This window comes from Diabrotica virgifera, chromosome 3 (assembly GCF_917563875.1).
Source record: "Diabrotica virgifera virgifera chromosome 3, PGI_DIABVI_V3a".
Classification (NCBI taxonomy): domain Eukaryota; kingdom Metazoa; phylum Arthropoda; class Insecta; order Coleoptera; family Chrysomelidae; genus Diabrotica; species Diabrotica virgifera.
This window is the reverse complement of record NC_065445.1, coordinates 150,764,470-150,789,321: the sequence shown is the minus strand read 5'-3', so window position 1 is coordinate 150,789,321 and position 24,852 is coordinate 150,764,470. Positions and strand designations below refer to the sequence as shown.

Genomic DNA, 24,852 nt, shown 5'->3' with positions numbered 1-24,852 from the left:
TTTCTTGGGGTTGTGAGTTTAATGATGTCTATGGTGTTTCTTTGCTCAATGCTATAAATCACTGCAATCTTGTGTATCTCAATGATGGTGCACCCAAACTTGTTACGTCAGGTAGGAAAAGTGCCATTGATCTGTCTATTTGTACGCAAGACATAGTACATTTAATATCTTGGTCAGTCATACAGGATCCTCATGGATCCAATCACCTTCCTATATATATGAAGTTTAATAACTCTGACTCAGGCTTACAAACCTATGGTCCAGTTCACAACATATGGGTTCTTAAAAGAGCCAACTGGAATCTGTACACGACAACACTAGAGGAAATGAGCACCGCATGTAACTACAACAATTTCACAGACACGATAAACTCAGCTGCAAACATTTGTATCCCGAAAAGAACAATAATAAGAAATAAGTACTGGAAGCACAAACCAAAACAATGGTGGAATGAGACCTGCAACAACATTGCTCATAGGAGAAAAGAAGCTTTCAGATTATGGAAAGAAAACCCAAACATACAAAATTTACTTGAATTCAAACGAGTTGATGCCATCGCAAAAAAACATTCAAAGAAACAAAAAGAATTCAGTGGAGGAAATATGTTGAGAGCCTAAATCAGACAACTCCCATCACTGAAGTATGGAAAAAGGTAAATAGTTTTAAGAATCGTAAGCAGCAGAATAAGTTACCTATTGATCTGGAAGCGAATTGGATAGAAGAATTCCATGCCACAATCTCACCAGACTGGGCAAAAGAATGCATAGAATACAATCAGTTATCTTTAAAAACTGTTCCCAGAAACAACTTGTACTTACTTGAACGTTTTGAGATGTGGGAATTAGAAAGATCGTTGAAACTATCTAATAATACTTCACCAGGCGAGGACAATATAACTTACTCCATGCTGTTTCACCTCCCATTTAAACATAAAAAGTCGCTGTCAGAAATCTATAATAGTATCTGGACTGGTGCAAGTCCTATTCCGGATAGCTGGAAGAACTATATAATATTACCTATTAAAAAGAAAGACAAACCGCTAGACCTCTCAAGTTCGTACAGACCTATATCCCTGGCATCTTGTATTCTTAAAACTCTGGAAAGAATAATAAAGAATCGATTAGAACAATGGCTAGAATTTGAACACATCCTACCAAACTCACAATATGGTTTCCGGAAATGTAGGTCCACTCTCGAAGCTATTACTGTTCTCGTTACAGATATACTGACAGGATATACAATAAAGAAACATACAGCTGCAGTTTTTATTGACCTTTCCTCGGCTTTTGATAACGTAAATTTAAACATTTTGTACCATAAGCTGACATCAATAGGAATACCTCATGAAATATGTTCATTTTTAATTTCAATATACTCCGATAGACGACTTTCACTAAAATTAAACCAAAATCTTCAAGGATCCCGAACATCGAATTTAGGACTCCCTCAAGGCAGCATACTCAGCCCGCTACTTTTTATACTATATACAATGGACTTCGAAGTAAATTTGAATAACGTGAATATGATACAGTTTGCTGATGATATAGTTATCTACACCAACGGTACTACTATTTCAAATTGTCAGAACATTTTAAACACAAACCTATGGTCAGTTAAGCACTGGTTAGATTCAAACAACTTAATTCTTTCTGAAAAAAAATCTGAAGTGTGTATTTTTACTAAAAAAAGGGACATAACTCAAGTACAGTTACAACTGGGACCATATCTTCTTCCAATCAAAAATTGTGTTAAATACCTTGGACTCTATTTAGACAGAAAATTACTGTGGAAAGATACCATCCACCATGCAATAAAAAAACCGAGAACGCTATGAATATTTTGAGAGCATTCTGCCACACCAAATGGGGAGCAGATCCAAATACCGCTTTACTGTTCTATAAAACAATGGTTAGAAGTATATTAGACTATGGCAGTCACCTATATGGAACAGCAGCACATACTCACCGAAACAAAATAGAGACCCAGAAAAACACAAGTTTGAGAATATGTCTTGGTTATCTTAAATCTACCCCAATAAATATTATAGAAGTCGAATCTGTAGAACCTCCACTATCTTTCAGAAGGCAGCTAATTAGTCATAAATTTATGGCTAAAGCCATATCCAAAGAAGCCAGCTATCTTCGTAACATTCACGACCTCACTGTCCTAGTACTCACCCATCCATATTGGCACTCAAAAGCTACTCCACTCCTAGTAAACAGCTATACCACACTGGCACAAATCTCTAACTCCCTGTCTATGAACAAAACTATACCTATCTACACCGAACCTCCCCATGTTTTCTTTTCAAAACCTATAAAAACATACTACCTGGACCCAAAAGAAAACTTTCTAGAAACCATTAATGGAAGATGGCCTGAACACCAATACATATATACTGACGGATCCAAGTTGAATGGAAAAGTAGGCTGTGCTTTTTATGACGCAAACTCTTCCCAATATTACAAGTTCAAGCTACCAGATGAATGTTCCATATATACCGCCGAAACAATTGCCATAGCAAATGCATTTAGATACGTCCAGTCGAGAAACGCACAGAATCATGTTATATTCACTGACAGTAAAAGTGCAGTTGACCGAATCACAAACTTGAAATCATCGAAAAACCTTACTAACATAGAGGCAGAAATGTTAAAACTGAACTTTAAAGCAACAAAACAAAGGAAAACAATAACTGTAGTGTGGATTAAAGGGCACTCAGGAATAAAAGGTAATGATGAAGTGGATACACTAGCCAAATCAGCCACTGACACAGGCTACCATCTAACCACCAATATTGTTCCATATACAGATCTTACCTCCAAGTTTACTTCATATTTAAAACAATTGTGGCATCAGTCACAGGGCTTAACTATGTCGGCCACCAAAATAACATACCATTGAAAAGCTGGTTTCATGAATTAACAAAACGAAACTTCATTGTTACAATAAACAGAATAAGATCTAATCATGCTATGACTCCTTTGTACAAGTATAAAATAGGACTGGATGAAAACCCATATTGTCCATGCGGAGAAGTTGGTGATATGAAACATATAATCTTAGAATGTTCAAGAAATAAGAAGAGCATTGAATCATTTTTTGAAGAAATGGTAAATCTCAAATTCTGTTTGCCAACCAGTCTAAATTGTATAATTTTTAGTAATAATATTAACTTATATCAATGTTTGTATAATCATTTAATTCGTTGCAAAATGAAATTGTAAAAAACTAACACCATTGTAAGCAATTCTGCGATACAAAATATTATTGTAAGTGTGTTCACGAAAAAATTAACATAAAAAAATAATTAAAAAAAAAGTTAAAAAAAAAAAGTAAAATAATGATAAACAAATAAAAAAAAAACAAAAAAAAAACAATGAAAAAAAAAGGAAATAAAACTAAAAAGACTACATAAATAAAGCATTAAAAAAACAAAAATATAATTAAAAAAAAAATTTTTAAAAATATCATATAAAAAACTGCACTAAACAGAAACACACACATTTTACTAACATAATAACATTTATCCTAGGGTGTGAGAATTTGAAAAATCAATTTATTTATATTGGATCAAAAAAAATGCTCCCTTTATATTTCATAAATAAAAAATAAGTCTGGCTAATTGGTTCATGCCAAAGCCAATTATAAAAAAAAAAGACTTACCCAAGCCAAGAAGAAATTCATGAGTTTTGGGGAAATCAACTTTCCACACCAGCTGCTCTTAACAACAATGCTGGATGGATAGAAGATACGACACAGAACTGCCAACACTACATTACTAACCTTTACGAACCCTTCACTACCGAAGAAGTCTCAAATATCATCAAACAGCTTCATAATTGGAAATCTCCTGGACCAGACGGAGTTCAAAACTTTTGGCTTAAGAAGTTTTGGAGTGTTCATGAATGCTTATCAACACTGATTAATCATGTTATTTCTAATCCGCAGGATATACCACCATTCCTAACTCAGGGAACCACTTATTTAATACCGAAGGATCAAAATAACACCCAAGATCCAGCCAAATACCGCCCAATTACCTGTCTTCCAACTTTGTATAAATTGGTCACATCCTGTGTTGCCCGGCGTATCTACCAACACTGTGCTCTGAACAATATCATAGAAACCTCAACAGAAAGGATGCGCTAAGGGTTCCATGGGTTGCAAAGAACAACTCAACATCGACTCGGTCATTTCTAACCAGGCATATTCCAAAAAGAGGAATCTTTTTACTGCCTTCATTGATTACAAGAAGGCCTTTGATTCAGTTCCGCGTGAATGGCTTATACAGATAAATTCATATTTAAAGGGAACATACAATTTACATGTAATTCCGCTCCACGCAGTTGGACAACATAAAGTTGTCAAAGAATTATATCATAAAAATCAAATACTCAAGCGGGCTACTGGATTCAGAACTATTTCAGCAGAATCGTCACTGAAAGTCGAATAATGTCGAATGGTACAATGTTGCCAAAATTATCGTTTTTTGTTGGAAATGATTTCTTCAACTAAAAATGCCAATCTATTTTGTATTATAGTAACAGAGATAATAGTGATCTATTATAAATAGTAATACATATTATCGTAATAATAATTAGTCCATGTGGTGAGTCCGCTCCCGTCCGAACAAATTTCTGATTCGGTTTCTTTGGGGATTCCTATTCAAAAATGTCCCCTTTAAACAAATCTGAAGGGTACCGGGCGGAATTTTTGGGCAGAAATTGTTTAAACAATTTTTTTAAACAAATACAAAAGATCACGTTTTTTTGCTCTGGAACATATATTTTTAGGTTTTCTGGGTCATTCTAAACAGGAAAAGTATCTTGCAATTTTTCTTAAAAATTGATAGTTTTCGAGTTATAAGTGATTTAAAATCTGAAAAATACGAACATACTCATTTTCGAGGCTTAAAAACTCATATTTAAATTAGTATTTTTGAGGTTGCCAGATACTTAAATTGAAGATTAAACATTCATCTTCAAGATTCTGAAGAGTGACCGCGTCTAACCTTAATTTATATCGTTGTTTTTTAATTGTTAAATATACGTGTTTATCTGATTTTTTGCCAGTGCGGCAAGCTCTATTTCAAAAATCTCCAATTTTCCTCCGAAAAATATTTTATCTAGATTCTTTGGGACATTCTAAATAAACTAAGTTCCTTGACATTTTTCTCAAAAGATAATAGTTTTAAAGTAATAAGCGATTTAAAATCTGAAAAATGCCAAAACAACGCATTTTTGGATTTTAAATCGCTTATAACTTTAAAACTGTTAACTTTTGAGAAAAATGTCAAGAAACTTATTTTATTTAGAATGTCCCAAAGAATCTAGAAAAAATATTTTTCGGAGGAAAATTGGAGATTTTCGAAATAGAGCGCGCCGCACCGACAAAAAAAAATCGGATGGACATGCATATTTAACAATTAAAAACAACGGTTTAAATTGGGGTTAGGCGCAATCACTCTTCAGAATCTTGAAGCTGAATGTTTAATCTTTAATTTAAGTATATGGCAACCTCAAAAATACTAATTTAAATATGAGTTTTTAGCCCTCGAAAATGCGTATTTTCGCATTTTTCAGATTTTAACGCCTATAACTCGAAAACTATCAATTTTTGAGAAAATTTACAAGATACCTTTCTTGTTTAGAATGACCCACAAAACTTAAAAATTTATGTTTCGGAGCAAAAAAACGTGATCTTTTGTATTTGTTTAAAAAAATTGTTTAAACAATTTCTGCCCAAAAATTGCGCCCGGCACCCTTTAGATTTGTTTAAAGGGGATATTTTTGAATAGGAATCCACAAAGAAACCGAATCAGAAATTTTTCCAGACGGGAGCGGTCTCACCACATGGACTAAATTTATTTTCATAAAAAAATAAAAACAATACAAAATAATAAATAACCATCAACTTCTTTAAAAAATATGAAACATAATATTAAAACTTATTTAAGAAATAACAAATGGGTGCTACTGTAGTATGCGGTCTACCGTGGGATGCGGTGTATAAACCCCATATGTTACAATGCCGACAAAAAAATCTTTACAAAGTGAATAAAACGGATAAATCATAAGAACTATTATTTTAATTTTACAAATTAATACTTAATTTAAACCTGGATCATGAAGGTTAACATGATGAACAAATTAGAAGCCTTTGAGATGTGGTCGTATCGTAGAATGCTCAGAATATCTTGGGTTCAACGCATTTCAAACAGAGAAGTCTTAAACAGAGTAGGTCAAGGCGAAGGTGATTTAACCAAGATGATAAAAAAGACAAAACTTGAATATCTGGGGCATATAATGAGAGGTAGCAGATACAGGATGCTGCAGTTAATACTCAATGGAAAGATCGACGGAAAAAGAGGAATTGGTCGGAAGAAATATTCATGACTCCGAAACCTTCGTCAATGGACTGGCTTATCAGCAGATCAATTATTAGATGCCGCACAAGATCGAGAACGATATCGGCAAATTGTTATGTAAGCTATCCACGCCTAAAATTTGGGCACGGTACTTAAAGAAGAAGAATACTTAATAATAATAATTTAATTTGTCGTATTAATTTGCTATTTTATTTCGGAAGAAGCCAAATTTGTGGCTAATTCGCAACTGAACTAGTAAATTGATATGACAAAATATTAATTTGTAAAATTAAAATATTAATTCTTCTGACTTTTGCGTTTTATTCATTTTGTAAATATTGTTTTTGACGGTACTGTATACGTGTGCGGCTATTCACCATAATATTTTCTCAGAAAGGTTTACACCTTTGTAGGTAAAATGTTTATTGATAAGTACTAATAAACATTATACTACCTACTACTATTTAGGAATATACAATAAACTTTATGCGAATTTAGTTTCTTTACCATTATGCAAATAACACCGTACCTACTTTATGCGAATTTAGGTTCTTTACTATTATGCAAATAACACCGTAATATTTTCCCAGGGTATGCGTAAATATCAACCCCTCGTTTCAAATAAAATGGCCTGGTAGATTTAAAAAAATTAGTTAAGTCTTGACCATCAACATCACATACCAAGAAAAATATATGTAACCTGATTAGTCCTAAAAGATAAAGCCTAACTATTATGAAGGAAAAATTAATGGTTTTTATTTCAGAGAGAAAAACAGTCAGTGATCCTTGCATATAAGTAAAGAAATAAGTTTATTGTATATTCCTGATTATTTCATTCATAGGAGATTCTGACCAATAGAAAGCTACAGAAATAAAAATTAAAGTGATAATTTTTGATAATATCCCGTCGTCAAGTATATTACGTCAGATGCCCTTCGTTGCAAAGAAAAAATACATTCAGTGACATTAATGACAATTAATGTTTTAAAAATTATAAAAATGATGACTTTCAACCGTCAAATATTTATAACAAGTGTTTGGTTAATTGTATTAATTTGTACTTGCATAAATAAATTACAATAAAATTTTGGTTTGAACAGTTTTATTCACGAAATAATCGCAGCAAATTGCACTCGATCTCTAAAATTATTATTGAATTTTTGCCCTCGTGACACTTTGACATAATTTCACTCCCCTTCGGATCGTGAAATTAAAACTTTCAAAGTGCCACTCGGGAAAAATTCGATAATTTTAGAGCTCTTGTGAAAGGCTAGAGCTACTGAAAAGATTTATTAGGTACTACGTAGCAATAAACATTTTGCCTTTTTATTGCCTTTCGTTATTGTGTGCAAACTTTTCTGAGAAAATATTAAGGGGTTTTTTAACCGCCCAGGTAGACCGCAAGCTATAACATAATGGCGACGGTAGACCGCATAGTATAGCGGCACCAACAAATGAATAATGATAAAAGACAAATATGGAACAGGGCATACTTTTATTTATTTTAAAAATGAATGGTTTTGGTTTACAATAGTCCTTTTCAAATCCTGAAAAAACTTGAAAAATTTAAACGCCGAATGAAAGATTACATTATTACCGACGGCCCAAAGTTCCTTAGAATAAACAATAAGTCTCTTTTCTCTTTTTTTCTTCATTCCCGTAAATTATTAAAATAAACATTATAGAAGTTTTCAGGGACTTCTTGCCCTCGGTAGCAATGTAATCTTTTATTCTGCGTTAAAATTTTTCAAAAATATTTATTAGTTTTTTTAGGATTCGAAAAAAATATGCATTTAAACATTAACCCGAAATTTTATGCACACGCTCTTTATTTTGAAAATCCAGAGACTTTAGAGAGACGTGACAACCCTGTTAAGCGATCAGTGTACGCTCTTCGGCTACTTTCGGGCCTTTCGGCCCGACTCGGGCGAAAAGGAGAGGGCTTCGCATGTTGTTTGCTGCGTGTCAAATAATTTATCGTTGTTGTATTTATGGTGTCGTGTCGAACTTTTAACTGGTCCGCTGTTTTAAATGTAGGTTCGAGGCCCTGTGTATGAGCTCGCTATGTTCCATTTAAATCTGAATCTATCTGTAGATATATTGAGAATATATAAAGTCGATGATAATACAGTGACCTTTTTAGAGCAGATAATGACAGAGTGGAAGACTAGAATTCACCTTCAAATACCTGGTGAAAATAACATCGAAACTGAAAATATCGCAATCAGCCGGGGCCTGTTTCAAGGAGATTCGTTGAGTCCTCTGTGGTTCTGTCAGCTAGACACCCACTATCTCAGCTATTGAACTCCACAGACGTAGGTTTTAGCATCAAAAATAACAACAATGTGGTGGCGAAGCTTAATCATTTATGGTATATGGATGATTTGAAATTAATGGCTTCCACTCGAAACCAACTCGATGAGATACTAAAAACTGTAGAAACTTTTTCTAATGATATTAGTATGCACTTCGGACTAGAGAAGTGCCGTATTTTAAATATAGTCAGAGGAAAAGTACAGCCCGGAGGATTCGATATGCAAAATGGCCAGAACATCGAGGCCATGGGTGAAAACGATATGTATAAATATCTTGGAGTAAAGCTAGCGCGGAAAATTGACCATAAACAAATGAAAACAGAGATAACTACTGAGTTTATACGAAGGGTAAAACAGCTGCTTCGCTCACACCTTAACAGTAGAAATTTGTTTAAGGCACTAAACACCTACGCATGTTCCGCGCTTATCTATTCATTTGGCATTGTTAAGTGGACTAAAACGGACAGAGAATCTTCAGCGAAAAGTAAGAACGCACCTCACAAAGGCACAAAAACACCATCCCAAAAGTGCAGTAGAAAGAACGACATTACCACGGAATTTCGGAGGAAGAGGACTTATGGATATAGGTGAGCAATTAGACAAACAAATTGCTAATTTAAGAGAACTTATTTTTAGATGCAGGCTGAGACATCTACTCTACATCGCGCTATCTGCGCAGTAGATGACACAACACCGATCAAACTGAGGGAACCAAAAATGCGCATAAACCACCTCACTAAAGACGAAAAAATGCGCACCTGGATGGGTAAACCTCTGCACGGGCGACATCCCAATGAGGTCAGCCAAGACTATGTCGACAATATAGCGTCGAAATATTGGTTGACATCAGGAAAGGTGTTCCCTGAAACGGGGGGTTCATTACTGGCCATTCAGGATCAGGTTATACGAACCAGAAATTACCTGAAATATATCGTCAAAGACCCTCAGGTTCAAAACGACAGATGCCGATATGGATGTCAAGCCCAATAAACCATCCAACATATTACCGGGGCATTTGCTGCAACTGAATACAAGGAACGGCATGACTCAGTTGGAAAGATCCTTCATCAAGAGATAGGTATCAAACTGGGACTTCTCCAAACGGACCATCTCCCATATTATCAATACGTCCCTGAGAGTATGCTTGAGGATGGCAACTACAAGCTATACTGGGACCGCACTGTGCTCACAGACCAAACAGTGGCACATAATAGACCAGATCTCGTACTAGTTAATAAATTACCAAGACAAACAACACTAATTGATGTGGCGATACCTAACAACAATAATCTACGTAGTAAATTTACTGAAAAGATCGCCAAGTACAGAGATCTGGAAATTCAAATACGGAGACAATGGAGAATGCAAAGTACCCAGACAATACCAATTATTATGTCTACTACTGGAGTCATTCCGAAGACCCTCCTCGAAAGCATAAAAAAGCTGGGAATCAATGAAAATCTTTATAAGGCCATGCAAAAAGCTGCACTACTCGCGACGGCCAGAACTGTACGAAAATTTTTGGGAGATACACCTGCATACCAAGTCACCTAGGGCTCGATAACATGTATAGCATTACGCTATAATTACTATTTCTGCTAATTTTATTTTCTTATTTTTTTTTATTATTTTTTCTCAAAATCGAAACGACGTTAGTCATTCGAAATGCACATTCAAATACAAATGAAGAGAGACATGGCTTTACTCTGTCCACCATCTGTTTTTCTCACCCACATAAATTAGTTACCATATCAGACGTTTATGTCAACAACTCACTATGCATTCGAGAGTGTTTTTTGTTGTAACTGCGAAAGTATACACCAGATCTAATAAATGATTTATTGCTCAGTTATCTGGTCAGAGGGAAGAAAGATAATAGTAATCGTTGTGGTTTTTCTATTCAGTAACAGCTCAGCAGGCAAACGCGTCGGACCACACCCAACGCTCTCGCTACCCTTCTTCCGAGTGCCTTAAGCGAAACGCATTTTCGTTACCACAAAATAAAATATTTACCGTTCGTTTTATTATATTCATTTCAATTAATTCCAGCAACACACCTACCGGAATATTGGTGACCCCGCGAGTATTTAAACCGCCGCGAAAATTTAAAAAGTTAGTGTTAATAATATTATACTTTTGCCGGTTTTAAATACAGTGAACATCGAAAATGACGGACGCTAACACCAGTGACAATACCAGTGTTTCAGTTGATAGGATTTCAGTTAAAATCCCACCTTTCTGGCCCAACGATCCTGAAATATGGTTCCTGCAAGTAGAAAACCAATTTACACTGGCAAATATAACAAGTGACGCAACCAAATTCAACTATATAGTTGCCAATTTAGACACAGCCTACATATTAGAAGTTAGGGACATCATTGTTTCACCACCAACCACAGAGAGGTATGCAAAATTAAAGTCAGAATTAATTAAGAGACGTAGTGCATCACAGCAACAAAAAATTAAAAGACTACTTGAGCATGAAGAACTGGGCGATCGAAGACCTTCGCAGTTTTTACGACATTTACAGTCTTTAGCAGGCACAACGGTACCAGACAATATTGTAAGATCTCTGTGGTTAGGTAGACTGCCAGCGTCTACACAGGCTATTCTAGCTACTCAAGCTAAAGCTAGTTTGGACGCAGTTGCCGAGCTAGCTGACACAATATCTGAAGCTATAGCTCCTAGGGCCCAAATTTCAGAAGCTTCTAACACTCTTGAAAGTACTATTGATAAATTGACAGCCGAATTAGCTGACATGAAAATCCAGCTAGCTAGCTTGACGCAGGCTCAAGCACAAACAAACACATACCGTCGCAACCGCAGCAACTCAAGACGAAGACCATATCCTAGAGACAGTAGCTACAGTAGGGAACATAATAGTGACATATTATGTTGGTATCACTACCGTTTTGGTGACCAGGCTCAAAAGTGCTCTCCTCCGTGCAAGCATCAGGGAAACATCGCGGGCAGTCGGTGAGTGCGGCATCCGATCCAAGCCCAAAGTCTCGCCGCCTTTACGTAACAGACTATGATACTAAAAAACAATTTTTAATCGACACCGGTGCCGATCTGTGCGTTTTCCCGCGGAAATATGTAAGGGGTGCACGCGAAAAGACTTCATACGAACTATACGCGGCCAATGACACTAAAATAGCGACGTACGGCTATGTGAACTTGACATTAAACATCGGACTACGGCGTGATTTTACGTGGCGATTCGTAGTGGCGGACATTTCAAAGCCCATTATCGGAGCCGATTTTCTTTCCCATTTCGCTCTCCTAGTGGACATTGCTAACCAGTGCTTAGTAGACAGTACGACAACCCTTCGAACAAAGGGACTCGTTAAAGAGTGTTTCGACGGCAGCGTAAAGACTATCGCGGAAGCGTCGCGTTACCACGAACTGCTGCTATGATTTCCGGAAATCACGCGACCCGCCGGTATCGTGAAAGACATTCAACATCAAACCAAGCACCACATCGATACAACACCAGGTCCACCCGTTTTTTCGAAGCCTCGACGATTAGCACCTGACAAACTGCAATGGGCTAAAAAAGAGTTCGAAAATCTTCTACGACTAGGCATCATAAGACCATCAAAAAGTAACTGGTCTACTCCACTGCACATGGTCCCGAAGAAAGGTGAGGAATGGAGACCCTGCGGAGATTATCGACGTCTAAACCAAAAAACAGTTCCAGATCGATATCCAATTCCGCACATCGAAGATTTCGGTCAGGCGCTAGCTGGTAAGACAATTTTCTCTACAATAGATTTAGTGAGAGCATACAACCAGATACCAGTAGCCACGGAAGACATACCAAAAACCGCCGTTACCACACCATTTGGGCTGTACGAATACTTATATATGCCTTTTTGTTTACGAAACGCAGGGCAGACATTCCAGCGTTTCATAGATGAGATTTTACGTGGTCTAGACTTCGCCTACGCCTACATCGATGACATTCTCATTGCATCAGAATCCGAAGAGCAGCATATGTCGCATTTGGAAGAGATTTTCAAAAGGCTCAAGCAGTTTGGCGTTGTGATAAATCCAGCGAAGTGTCAATTCGGCAAAAACGAGATTACCTTTTTGGGATACACAGTATCAGACGGAGGACTCACACCTCCACAAGAAAAAGTAGCAGCTGTACAAAATTTCACTCAGCCAAAAACAGTGAAAGACCTACGCAGATTTCTAGGTATGTTAAACTTCTACCGAAGGTTCATACCCAATGCAGCTGAGCTACAAGCACCACTACATGATGCCCTAAAAGGTAATGTCAAAGGAAAAGCACCAATCGAATGGACACCACAGCGAATCCAAGCCTTTGACGACTGCAAAAACAGTTTAGCTAACGCTGCTTTACTGAGCCACCCTGTAAACAATGTTGATATCTCCATCACTTGTGACGCTTCCGATTTTTGTGCGGGAGCTGTACTACAACAAAAAACGGATACAGGTATGAAACCTTTAGCTTTCTTTTCTAAGAAATTCTCACCTAGCGAAAAGAAATATAGTGCATAAGACAGAGAACTATTAGATATATATCTAGCCATAAAACACTTCAGACATATGATCGAAGGAAAGGACATAACGATATACACAGACCAGAAACCAATCACCTTCGCCTTTACTCAGAAGCTAGATAAATGTAGTCCTAGACAGTTTAGATATTTAGACTATATAGGACAGTTTTGCACTAACATTCAGCACATTTCTGGATTAACAAATATTGTGGCAGACGCACTATCTCGAGTCGATAGCATCAAGAAAGATATCGACATCACTGACTTAGCTCTCGCACAAGAAACTGATCCAGAACTGCAAACTTTTTTAAGTGAGAAAACATCACTTCAAATGAAGAAAATACGCTTTTCCGAACAAAACGTGAGTTTGTACTGTGACATATCAACATCTACAGCCAGACCATTTGTACCGAAACCACTTCGAATGGCAATTTTTCGCACCATGCATAACCTAGCACATCCCGGAATCAACAGTTCTGTGAAGATGATCACACAGCGATATGTTTGGCCATCCATTAAATCAGATGTGAGGAAATGGACTCAAGCGTGTCTAGTGCCAAAAATCGAAAATATCGCGCCACATTGTTTCACTTACTGGAAGTTTTCTACCACCTTCCAGCCGATTCGAACATGTCCACATAGACATTATAGTGATGCCGGTCTCAGAAGGAAACAGATACTGTCTAACATGCGTTGACCGTTTCACACGTTGGCCAGAAGCTTTCCCGATGCCTAATCAAGAAGCAGACACAGTAGCCAGAACATTTTTTTCTGGTTGGATAGCTCGTTTCGCATCTCTTCAAATCAATATGCAAATTAACTGGAACTACCCATTTAAGGACAATCGCCTATCATCCGCAAGCAAATGGTATGGTAGAAAGGTTTCATCGACAGTTAAAAGCAGCAATTCGATGTCATGAAAACATCCGATGGACCGAAAGCCTACCTTCAGTGTTACTGGGCATTCGAGCAGCGTGGAGAGAAGATTTAGGTACTTCAGCCGCCGAACTCGTGTACGGAGAACCATTGTGTTTGCCAGGTGAACTATTGTTTTCGTCACAAAGAAACACCGACGACAATGCTCACATTTATTTAAAAACGCTTCGAAACCATTTCGAAAACCTCCTACGCAACCGTCGCATCATGGATCCAAAAGTACCTTCATTTTCAAAGACATGAAAACCACCTCTCACGTTTTCATCCGCCGTGATACAATCAAAAGCAGCTTAGAAAACCCATATTACGGTCCTTTTCCAGTTGTTAAGCGAGGTGACAAGACTTTTGTCGTCCGGGTAAATGGAAAAGAAACAACAATTTCCATAGACAGATTGAAACCAGCTTACGAACTTCACGAAAGTACCCATCACGAAACAGAAAAAATGACAATATCCAGCAAAACAAACAACAGACCGAAGAGGAAAGCAAGATTTACTGGAAGTTACCAAGAAAGTGTCAGTTCACAGTGAATCAAGTGGTTTTTTCTTTCTCCTCGTATAAACTTTGCATTGTTTTTTTATCTATTTTCATTATAATATATATATATATATGGACCGTTCACTCTTGTTAGAGTATAGGTCGCTCAAATACTATGAGCTCTTTTAATCCATCTCACGCGGTGGATTAGTCCGCAGTGTCCTTTAGGTCATCGTTCATAGGTTGTGATGTTTTTTGCCTTCTCTACTATCTTCTTCCACTCACTCCGGTCCTGAATCTTTTATCTCCAGTTTGCAATTTCCATCTTTGATATATCGTCTAGCAGTTGATCTTCCCATCTTATTTTTGGTCTTCCTCTTGGTCTATTTGTTACTGGTCTCCAGTTCACTATCTTCCTGATCAGTTCTTCTACCCCTCTTCTTTGTGTGTCCAAACCATCTGAGTCTTTGTGCTTTAATGAATTTTACTATATCTTCTCCTTCAGTTATATTTATTATTTCATGGTTCATGAGCCTTCTATATTCCCCTGTTTCTGTCATCACTGGGCCATGTATTCTTCTCAAAATTTTTCTCTCAATTATTCTTAACTTTTCTTCGTCTTTTTTCGTAAGGCACATTACTTCTGCTCCATAGGCTATCACTGGTCTAATTTCTGCTGTATATATTTTTGATTTTGTTTTTTTGCTCAGGTTTTTGTCCTTGAGTAGTCGGTGGTATTTCCAATATACTCTATTACCTGCTTTAATTCTTTCGTTGATCTCTATACTCCTTCCGTTTTTGCCGTCCACCATCACCCCCAGGTATTTGAAGTAATCTACTCTCTGGAATGTATTTTCACCTATCTTTATTTCTGTTATTCTGTTTACATTGTCTCTTGTGCGTATAAGGTATTTTGTTTTATTCTGATTGATTATTAATCCTCTCGTCTTTGCTTCTCTTACAAGGGTTAAAAGTGCCTCTTCTAGTCTTTTTTTATCTCGTGCTATCAGTCCTAGGTCATCCGCATATCCTATGATCTGTGTTGAGCTTTGAATAATTGTCTTTTTCAGCCTGTGTCCCTAATTACTCCTTCTAGAGCGATATTGAATAGTGTCGTTGACAGACTGTCTCCTTGTCTTACCCCAAGTTCTATTTTGATGTCGTTTGTATCTCCCTCGTTTGTTTTAACTTTTGCTGTTGAGTCTTTCATTGTCATTCTAGTTAGTCTTATTAATTTTGCCGGTATCTCCATTTTTTTCATTTCTTTTAGTAATTGTTGTCTGTATATGCTGTCGAAGGCCTGTTGGAAATCGATGAATAGTATGTGTAATTCTACGTCATGTTCATAGCTTTTTTCAATTGTTTGTGTTAGGACGTGTATTGCATCTATTGTTGATCTTCCTTTTCTAAAGCCCTGTTGGTATGGTCCTATAATTTTTTCTGTGTATTGATTTAGTCGGTTTCTTATAATTGTGGTCAATATCTTATACGTTGTATTTAGTAGCATAATTGCTCTGTAGTTGCAGCACTTAGTTGGATCTCCTTTCTTAAAGATTGGTGTGATATGCCCATTTTTCCATTCTATGGGCATGCTTTCGTCCTTCCAAATTGTAACCATTAACTTGTGCATTCGCTTCGTGAGCTCCTCTCCTCCGTTGATGATCAGTTCGTTGTTGATTTCATCTGGCCCTGGCGTTTTGTTTACTTTTAGTTGTTTTAGTACCTACATGAATTCCTGGTAAGTAGGTGCACCTTCCTTTTCATCTCTGTTATCTCTTATATCCTCATCCTCTGAATCTGCCTTGTTGTTGTTTTTGTATAGGTTCGTGAAATGTTTTTCCCAATCTTTTTTGTTTATTTTTGTGACAGTTTTTTTGGTGTTGTATTGTTGTTTTATGTATTCGAACAATTTCTTTTGTCTTTATTATTCGATTCTAATTCTTGCATTTGTTCAATGATCCATGTGTTCTTCTTTCTTCTACAGAGTTCAATGCTTCTTGTTTTTCTTTTCTATATTGGTCCAATAGTTCCTGTTCGGCACTCTGTAGCCATTTGTTTCTTGCGAGGTGCTTCAATTGACTTTTTTGGTGACATTCGTCATCAAACCATTCTTTCGATTCTTTGTTTTTTTGGAATCCTATTATTTGTTCTGCTGTCTCTATTATGCTGTTCTTAATATTTTTCCATTCCTCTTCTATTTCTATGTTCTCGTACCTGCCCAGTTTCTGTTCCAGTTGTTCTGTATATTGTTGCTTTTTTTCTTGCGTTTTCAGTTTGGCTATATTCCATTTCCTCCTTTTTCTTTCCTTATGATTATTTGCTTTGATTATTTTCATCTTAAGTTTTGCTATCAACAATATGTGATCAGTGTCCGCATTTGCCCCTCTATATGACCTTACGTCTTGTACTATTTGTGTCCACTTTTTCGAAATTAGAATATGATCTATTTGGTTTCCATCCATTCTTCCTGGTATCATCCATGTTATTTTGTGTTCTTTTTTATGTTTATGCCTAGTACTAACTATATATGTGTTTGTTGCTGCTGCTAGGTTGCAGATTTTTCCTCCATTGTCGTTCGTAGTGTCATGAATGGTTTCTTTGCCCGCTACATTACTATTATAGTCCTCCTTTCCGATCTTTGCATTGAAGTCACCCAATATTATTAATATATCATTCCTCGGAATATTTTCACAGGTTTCTTCCAGGATGTCGTAGAATTCTGCTTTATCTTCTTGGCTTGCTTCTTCCGTGGGTGCGTAGCAATTGACTATCGAGATGTTGGCTTATTTATTTTCTATTCTTATGTAAGATATCCTTCCATTAACTGCTTTGAATTGTATCACTTTTTCCCTCATTTTTTTGTTCACCATAAATGCCGTACCATTGGTTCCCTATTTGTTTTCTCCCGCATAGTATATGCTAAAGTTTTTCTTCTCAATTTTTCCTTCTTTCTTCCATCGTATTTCTTGTAGGGCTAGGATTTCTAGTTCGTATTTTTTCATTTCAAGGGCTATTTCTTGCATCTTACCTACTGCTAGCATGGTTCTAATATTCCAAGATCCCATTCTAATGGGTTTCGTTCTTTTCTTCTTATTGAGATTCTTTCTTTCTTTTGTGTGTGTTATTTTGTTTTCGTTAACCGTTTGCATTGCCGAGTCTGTTTCCAGTGGTACTATCTTTTGATTTTCATCAGCTAGTTTTTTGGGAATGTTTCTACTTTACCGTCTTTTCTCCATCTCCCTTTTTCATTACCATCCACGGTTAATCCATTGTAGTCCCTTTTAACATTTCTCCCCATGTCTCTTAATTCCTTACACTTTGCTCCTATTTCTTTCTGAATATTTCTTTCTAAGACTGTCATATCTTGGCTTATGAAAATCTTCTCCCCTTTGATATGTCTCAATTTACTTTTCTTCTTCATTACCTTATTTTTTTCTTCTATACTTTCCATTTTCAATAGACAAGTTCTGTCTCCCAGTTTAACTGCTTTCTCTATTTTTGTGTTCTCTTCCAAGTGCTGTTTGATGAAGTTTGTCATTTTTTCTTTTAGTTCAGCTTCATCATTCGCATCTATTTTGAGACCCGTTATTACTAGGTTGTTTTGCTTCATTTCTTTTTCACACCGTTCTACCCTAAATTCCAAAATATTTAGCTTTTTCTTTGTTTCCTCGAGTTCTGTCTTTACCTTATTGTTTTCTTTCTTTAATTCTAGTATTTCATCTCTAAAAACCTTGTTTTCTTCCCTCGTTTGTCTAATTTCATTCAAAACTTGTTTCAGTAAGCTATTTGTTGTTTCTTGTTCTGTGTCCATTGTTTTCTCCATGTCTTCCGTTTTTCCCTTTGCGATTTGCAGCTTTTTTGTTGGGTTTGGGGGAGATACTGATTCTCTGTCTTTTCTCTTGCGATATTCGATCAGAGGCTCGTCCCTTTCCAGCTCCAGCTTTATTAATTTTTTTTATCTATGTAATATAATATGCCCAGTTTAAATTACGTACTATTTCTTAAATATATACAGATTTTAGAACTACAAGTTTACCAAACAACCGCGAAAAGGGTTAATTTCGGACTATCTCCGCGGAAAATTAACCCCTATCGGTTCTCAGTATGTTTTTATTGATTTTTTTTGTACTATCTATTCTCTATTTTTTTTTTGTTTATATTTCTCATGTATTCTTACAAAAAAAGTTCTAATAATGATTGAAATTTTACTAACCGTTCCTTTGGAGCGTTGAATCCCACCTTTATATCTCCGCCAACACTTACAAGGTAAAGGTAGAATGTTTTGACACAAAAGTACTAAGTTTTATCACTATTCACTAATTACTAATTGTGTGTAATGTTTTTTGCCGAACAAAAACGCTATTAAAAATACATAGATCTTTCTTAGGATGGTAACAGCAACCCTTGCACTTTCATAAACGTCCCATTTTCGTAAAATTGATAATATTAATAATAAAACTCACGTTTTTGAACGCATTCAAATAAAATAAATAAATGTTTTTCTCGGATAGCTTGTTTATCACAACTTTTTCGTAGAACCGTCCGCTTCGGCTGCTAATTGACGACTCCATAATATAATATATTATGTATTATTTTATTGTCTTGGTCACTCGGAAGGGGGGTATATAGCATTACGCTATAATTACTATTTCTGCTAATTTTATTTTCTTATTTTTTTTATTATTTTTTCTCAAAATCGAAACGACGTTAGTCATTCGAAATGCACATTCAAATACAAATGAAGAGACATGGCTTTACCCTGTCCACCATCTGTTTTTCTCACCCACATAAATTAGTTACCATATCAGACGTTTATGTCAACACCTCAGTATGCATTCGAGAGTGTTTTTTGTTGTAACTGCGAAAGTATACACCAGACCTAATAAATGATTTATTGCTCAGTTATCTGGTCAGAGGAAAGAAAGATAACAGTAATCGTTGTGGTTTTTCTATTCAGTAACAGCTCAGCAGGCAAACGCGTCGGACCACACCCAACGCTCTCGCTACCCTTCTTCCGAGTGTCTTAAGCGAAACACATTTTCGTTACCACAAAATAAAATATTTACCGTTCATTTTATTATATTCATTTCAATTAATTCCAGCAACACACCTACCAGAATACATGGAAAGAATCCCACCAGAGCTCAATCCTTTTGATACAGTAGGTATCTGGGATGAGTCAATTTTCCTCTTAGAGGGAGTGTGAGCCGTATGGCTAAATCTGGAATAATAATAATAATGTTTAGCCCGGAGGATTCGATATGCAAAACGGCCAGAACATCGAGGCCATGGGTGAAAACAATATGTATAAATATCTTGGAGTAAAGCAAGCGCGGAAAATTGACCATAAGCAAATGAAAACTGAGGTAACTACTGAGTTTATACGAAGGGTAAAACAGCTGCTTCATTCACACCTAAACAGTAGAAATTTGGTTAAGGCTCTAAACACCTACGCATGTTCCGCGCTTAACTATTCGTTTGGCATTGTTAAGTGGATAAAAACGGACATAGAGAATTTTCAGCGAAAAGTAAGAACACACCTCACAAAGGCACAAAAACACCATCCTAAAAGTGCAGTAGAAAGAACAACATTACCACGGAACCTAGGAGGAAGAGGACTTATGGATATAGGTGAGCAATTAGATAAACAAATTGCTAATTTAAGAACTTATTTTCAGATGCAAGCTGAGACATCTACTCTACATCGCGCTATTTGCGCAGTAGATGACACAACACCGATCAAACTGAGGGAACCAGAAATGCGCATAAACCACCTCACTAAAGACGAAAAAATGCGCACCTGGATGGGTAAACCTCTGCACGGGTGACATCCCAATGAGGTCAGCTAAGACTATGTCGACAATACAGTGTCGAACTATTGGTTGACATCAGGAAAGATGTTCCCTGAAACGGAGGGTTCATTACTGGCCATTCAGGATCAGATTATACCAACCAAAAATTACCTGAAATATATCATCAAAGACCCTCAGGTCCAAAACGACAAATGCCGATATGGATGTCAAGCCCAAGAAACCATCCAACATCTTACAGGGGGCTGCCAGGCATTTGCTGCAACTGAATACAAGGAACGGCATGACGCAGTGGGAAAAATCATTCATCAAGAGATAGCTATCAAGCTGGGACTTCTCCAAACGGACCATCTCCCATATTATCAATACGTCCCTGAGAGTATGCTTGAGGATGACAACTACAAGCTATACTGGGACCGCACTGTGCTCACAGACCAAACAGTGGCACATAATAGACCAGATCTCGTACTAGTTAATAAATTAACAAGACAAACAACACTAATTGATGTGGCGATACCTAACAACAATAATCTACATAGTAAATTTACTGAAAAGATTGCCAAGTAAGAGATCTGGAAATTCAAATGCGGAGACAATGGAGAATGCAAAGTACCCAGACAATACCGATTATTATGTCTACTAGTGGGTTATTCCGAAGACCCTCCTCGAAAGCATAAAAAAGCTGGGTCTAAATGAACATCTTTACAAGACCATGCAGAAAGCTGTACTACACGCAATGGCAAGATGTGTACGAAAATTTATGGGAGATACACCTGCATACCAAGTCACCTAGGGCTCGATAACACGGAAAGAGTCCCACCAGAACTCAATCCTTTTGATACCGTAGGTAGGTATCTGGGATGAGTCAATTTTCCCCTTAGAGGGAGTGTGAGCCGTATGGCTAAATCTAGATAATAATGTTTATTAATTTCACAGTACAAGAATTAAATACATACATTTTAATTTTATATTCTACGTTTTATATTATTACATTCTACTTTTTATTTTACATGTTTATCCTAGAAAATAAAGAAACATTTACTCACTACCTGTTAAAATCTATTGGTCAAACACGGGGATAGTGTGTAACAATGTTTAGTTTTTGAATATAGTATGTGTACATATACTAAATGCCTAGCTACAAACATTCTGTTATCTTACATGTACGTATTTATTTATTTTCTTTTTTTTCATTATTTTAAACAAAGGAACTGGGTAAATTTAACAAACCACTCTATTGCAAACATTTTTTTTTTTAATTTTGTTCACTTGTTAAGTCAGATCAAATAATTTATGTACAATATTACGATCTAGGTTCAATACATACTTTTTGAATATAGATTTTACCATACCTAGTGAATTAAGAGTATTAATATACCTATGTATTGTATATGTTGGGGATTAAATACTTTTGGAGGAAGATACATGGCAGATCTCTGTCCTATTGATTTTTTAATATTTCCCAATTGCATGTGTTGGTTGGTTTTAGTACGAGTCTCATAGTGATGAGGTAATGTATGCAGGATATGTTTATGGTTGTATGTGTATAATACCAGGGAATACATATAAAGTTGCCTCGTATCCATTACGTTAGTATCACAGAATAATAAATGAGACGGGTATGTCATTGTTTTGTTAACTATTATTTTCAATTTTTTTTTTTTGTAAGATGTCGACTTTCTTTAAATAAGTTTTTTGTACACCGCCCCACCCAAGTATTCCATATCTAATTCTAGATAGATTCACCTAGTGCATAATATATTTTTAAATATTTTAAATCTATTTTAGATTTGAGAAATTTGAACTTTGGAACCAAGGCTCTCAAACACTTTGTTATTTGATCTTGTGGGCATCCCATCTTAAATGAGAGTCGATTTTTACTCCTAGATATTTTATATTGATTTTATAATTATATTTCCTTTCGTGTTTTTAATTGTTATAGCACTATAAGAAGGTAGTGATACTTTGTAACTGCAAAACGGAACAAAAAAGGTTTTTTCATAATTAATTGTTAAACCTTTATAATTAAACTATTTTATTAGTTTGTGCATATCTACATTAATTTTATCCCTTAAATATTCCCAATCGTCTACGCTATATAAAATTGCAGTGTCATCGGCAAAACTGATTATCTTCCCCTCAGTATTGAGGTTATATAAATCGTTAACGTGGATATTGAATAATAGTGGACCTAATACGGTACCTGTACCTGTATGCGCAGTAACAACCCCATAAAACCTGCTAAATTTCATTTTCATATCTCAACCGGTTTTTAGAGCAGTAAATAAATCATCAGTTTGTAAGAAAAAATTCAACATCCAGTATATCAGAAACGAAGCATTTGCAGACATGTTTATAAAGCAAACGGTCATTATTTTTTCATGCAGAATTATCCCTTAAAGTTAAAGTTTGTCGTACTTATTTAGAAACACCCTTCACTGAAGAAGAACATGGCTAGTTGTTAAAGTACCTAACTTTTTCATTATCCAACATAAACGAATGAATCAAAAAACAGAATGTCAAGAAAACCTAAGGCTATAGTTGGGTTTTAATTTCTGTATTTTATAAATGCTAGAATATTCCACAGGGTGTGGTGAACTTTGAGAAAAACACAGTTTGATTGGTACACCTGGTATACAATGATAATTTACCTATCTGGCAACAATATTATTACAGTGATATTGTTAAAGAATAAGGCTATAGCATATTAACCTGCCAGTGGTCGCTACATGAGATTTTCTCTCACGGTTTCAGAAAATTGCGAACAACTTTTTTTCTGGGAAATTATAAGCTCTGTAGTTCCTTCTATTCTCCTAACTATCCTCCCTCGACAATCTAATAGACTCGTCCGCTCAGACAGTGACTCAGTTTACTTAGTATCACCATAGTGTTGAGTCAGTGTGCTTCATGTGAGAGATTCCCTCATCAAACGACCACCGCGTCACCAACTGTGTATAAAAATTAATTTTATTTTTCCACTTAAAACCTAAAATAATATCCGTTTACGATATAATAAAAGGCGTCGTGGATATGGTCAATGATATGAAAATCCTATGTTCTGTTTCGCGGGTTAGTTGTAGATGGTCACTTACATATTATTATAATATCTTTCATATTATTACTTACATATTATTATATCTTTCAATGTTAAATATTGGCGGCATCAATAGTCACATTTTATATAAAGATAATAATAATAAAACAGAAAAACGTCGTGTCTTTTTAAAGCAAATGGCTTTATCGTTGATGAAACATCATCTTTTTTGTAAAATTTTGTAAAGAAATGCAAAAGTTGGATATGTGAGTAACAACCTACCTAGCGACCTATGCCGGGTTAAAAAATTCACTTAAATCGGACAACAGGTTTAGGAAATTCGAGACATCAAAAATGACCCATTTTGTGGGGTGGCCGTTTTTTGTGCTGGTCGGTGTATAAATGATACAACAATAGAAATGAAAGAATTAAAGATTGTATAGACAAATATGTTTGTAGAATAATGAAACTATGTATAAACTGAACCTTAAAAAAATAATAAGAATCAAAGTATTACACCATATTTGTTACCTTTTTTAAGAATCAAAGTATTACATCCTATATGTTACCTTTTTTAGATAATTTAGGAAAGCTGTTTCCGCTAATATTTAATTCCACTTCACAAGGTATGTCTTCATATTTTAAATCTTCAACATTAACTTCGGTTTTAATATCATTTAAATCCTTGGTATCCAAGAAAAAGTTCTCTTGTGTGTTATAGGAAGCAAATTCATCTTCAGCAATTTCTTCCTTTATTTCAGGTAAACACACAAAATTATCTGGAGTCTCCTTCTTCCAGTGAATGTCTTCAAGTTCTTGTTTAATCTCCATTTTATTTGGTTTATAGTATCACTATAAATTCTTAAAAGCAGCAGCTGTTCCTGATTTCCTGAAACTAAGCACTAATAAATAAGACTAAAGTGCTAAAAACGGTAGGGATAGTAGGGATAAGCAAAAAATTATGTACTAAACTTCACAAGGAGGCTGCGAGGCTCCGTTTTCTTCAAACATCACGAATATGAGTGAGGGTGAAGATCTGAAGATTTTTTATAATTTATATTTGCTAACCTATTTACCTATTTTGTATTTATTTATAAAATAATACAACGTACACATCAACATTGATTAACATGGATCAACATCATCTGCTTTCCCCTTTCCCCTAATCTATGGCTTTGTACATATTATATACAGGGTTGCCAACGACCGAACCTCGTTTTCTACTAGATTATATATAAAATCTACCAAATTCTACTAGATTGAGGATAAAATCTACCAAAAATTCTACTAAATTATTTGCTCACAAATGACACATGACAGCCAAAAAAGAAGAAAAAATGACAGATGACTGCCCAAAAAAGAAGAAGAAATGACAGATGAC

The 24,852-nt window shown here is 35.8% G+C and overlaps 3 protein-coding genes across 6 annotated transcripts in view; 1 reads left to right on the top strand and 2 right to left on the bottom strand.

Moving 5' to 3' along the window:
• LOC126882104 (zinc finger protein 239-like) overlaps window positions 1-24,852 on the bottom strand; it is a 103,270-nt gene extending 78,418 nt beyond the window's left edge. Inside the window, exons 1-2 of one of the 4 annotated variants that reach the window (XM_050646955.1) lie at window positions 24,548-24,852; window positions 24,041-24,366 (exon numbers count right to left, since the gene is read on the bottom strand). The gene's annotated coding sequence lies outside the window, so the exon portion shown is untranslated. The remainder of the gene's footprint in view (window positions 1-24,040; window positions 24,367-24,547) is intronic. The other 3 variants (XM_050646952.1, XM_050646954.1, XM_050646953.1) reach the window with 3 other exon arrangements.
• On the top strand, window positions 10,853-11,665 carry LOC126882587 (uncharacterized). Its single transcript, XM_050647560.1, has one exon. The coding sequence runs from the start codon at window positions 10,853-10,855 to the stop codon at window positions 11,663-11,665; it is 813 nt and encodes a 270-aa protein (XP_050503517.1).
• Window positions 17,821-18,450, bottom strand: LOC126882586 (uncharacterized). Its single transcript, XM_050647559.1, has one exon. The coding sequence runs from the start codon at window positions 18,448-18,450 to the stop codon at window positions 17,821-17,823; it is 630 nt and encodes a 209-aa protein (XP_050503516.1).

Coding starts and splice junctions, on each gene's coding strand:
- LOC126882587 (XM_050647560.1), top strand. CDS start 10,853: ATGACGGACGCTAACACCAGTGACAATACCAGTGTTTCAGTTGATAGG.
- LOC126882586 (XM_050647559.1), bottom strand. CDS start 18,450: ATGGAGAAAACAATGGACACAGAACAAGAAACAACAAATAGCTTACTG.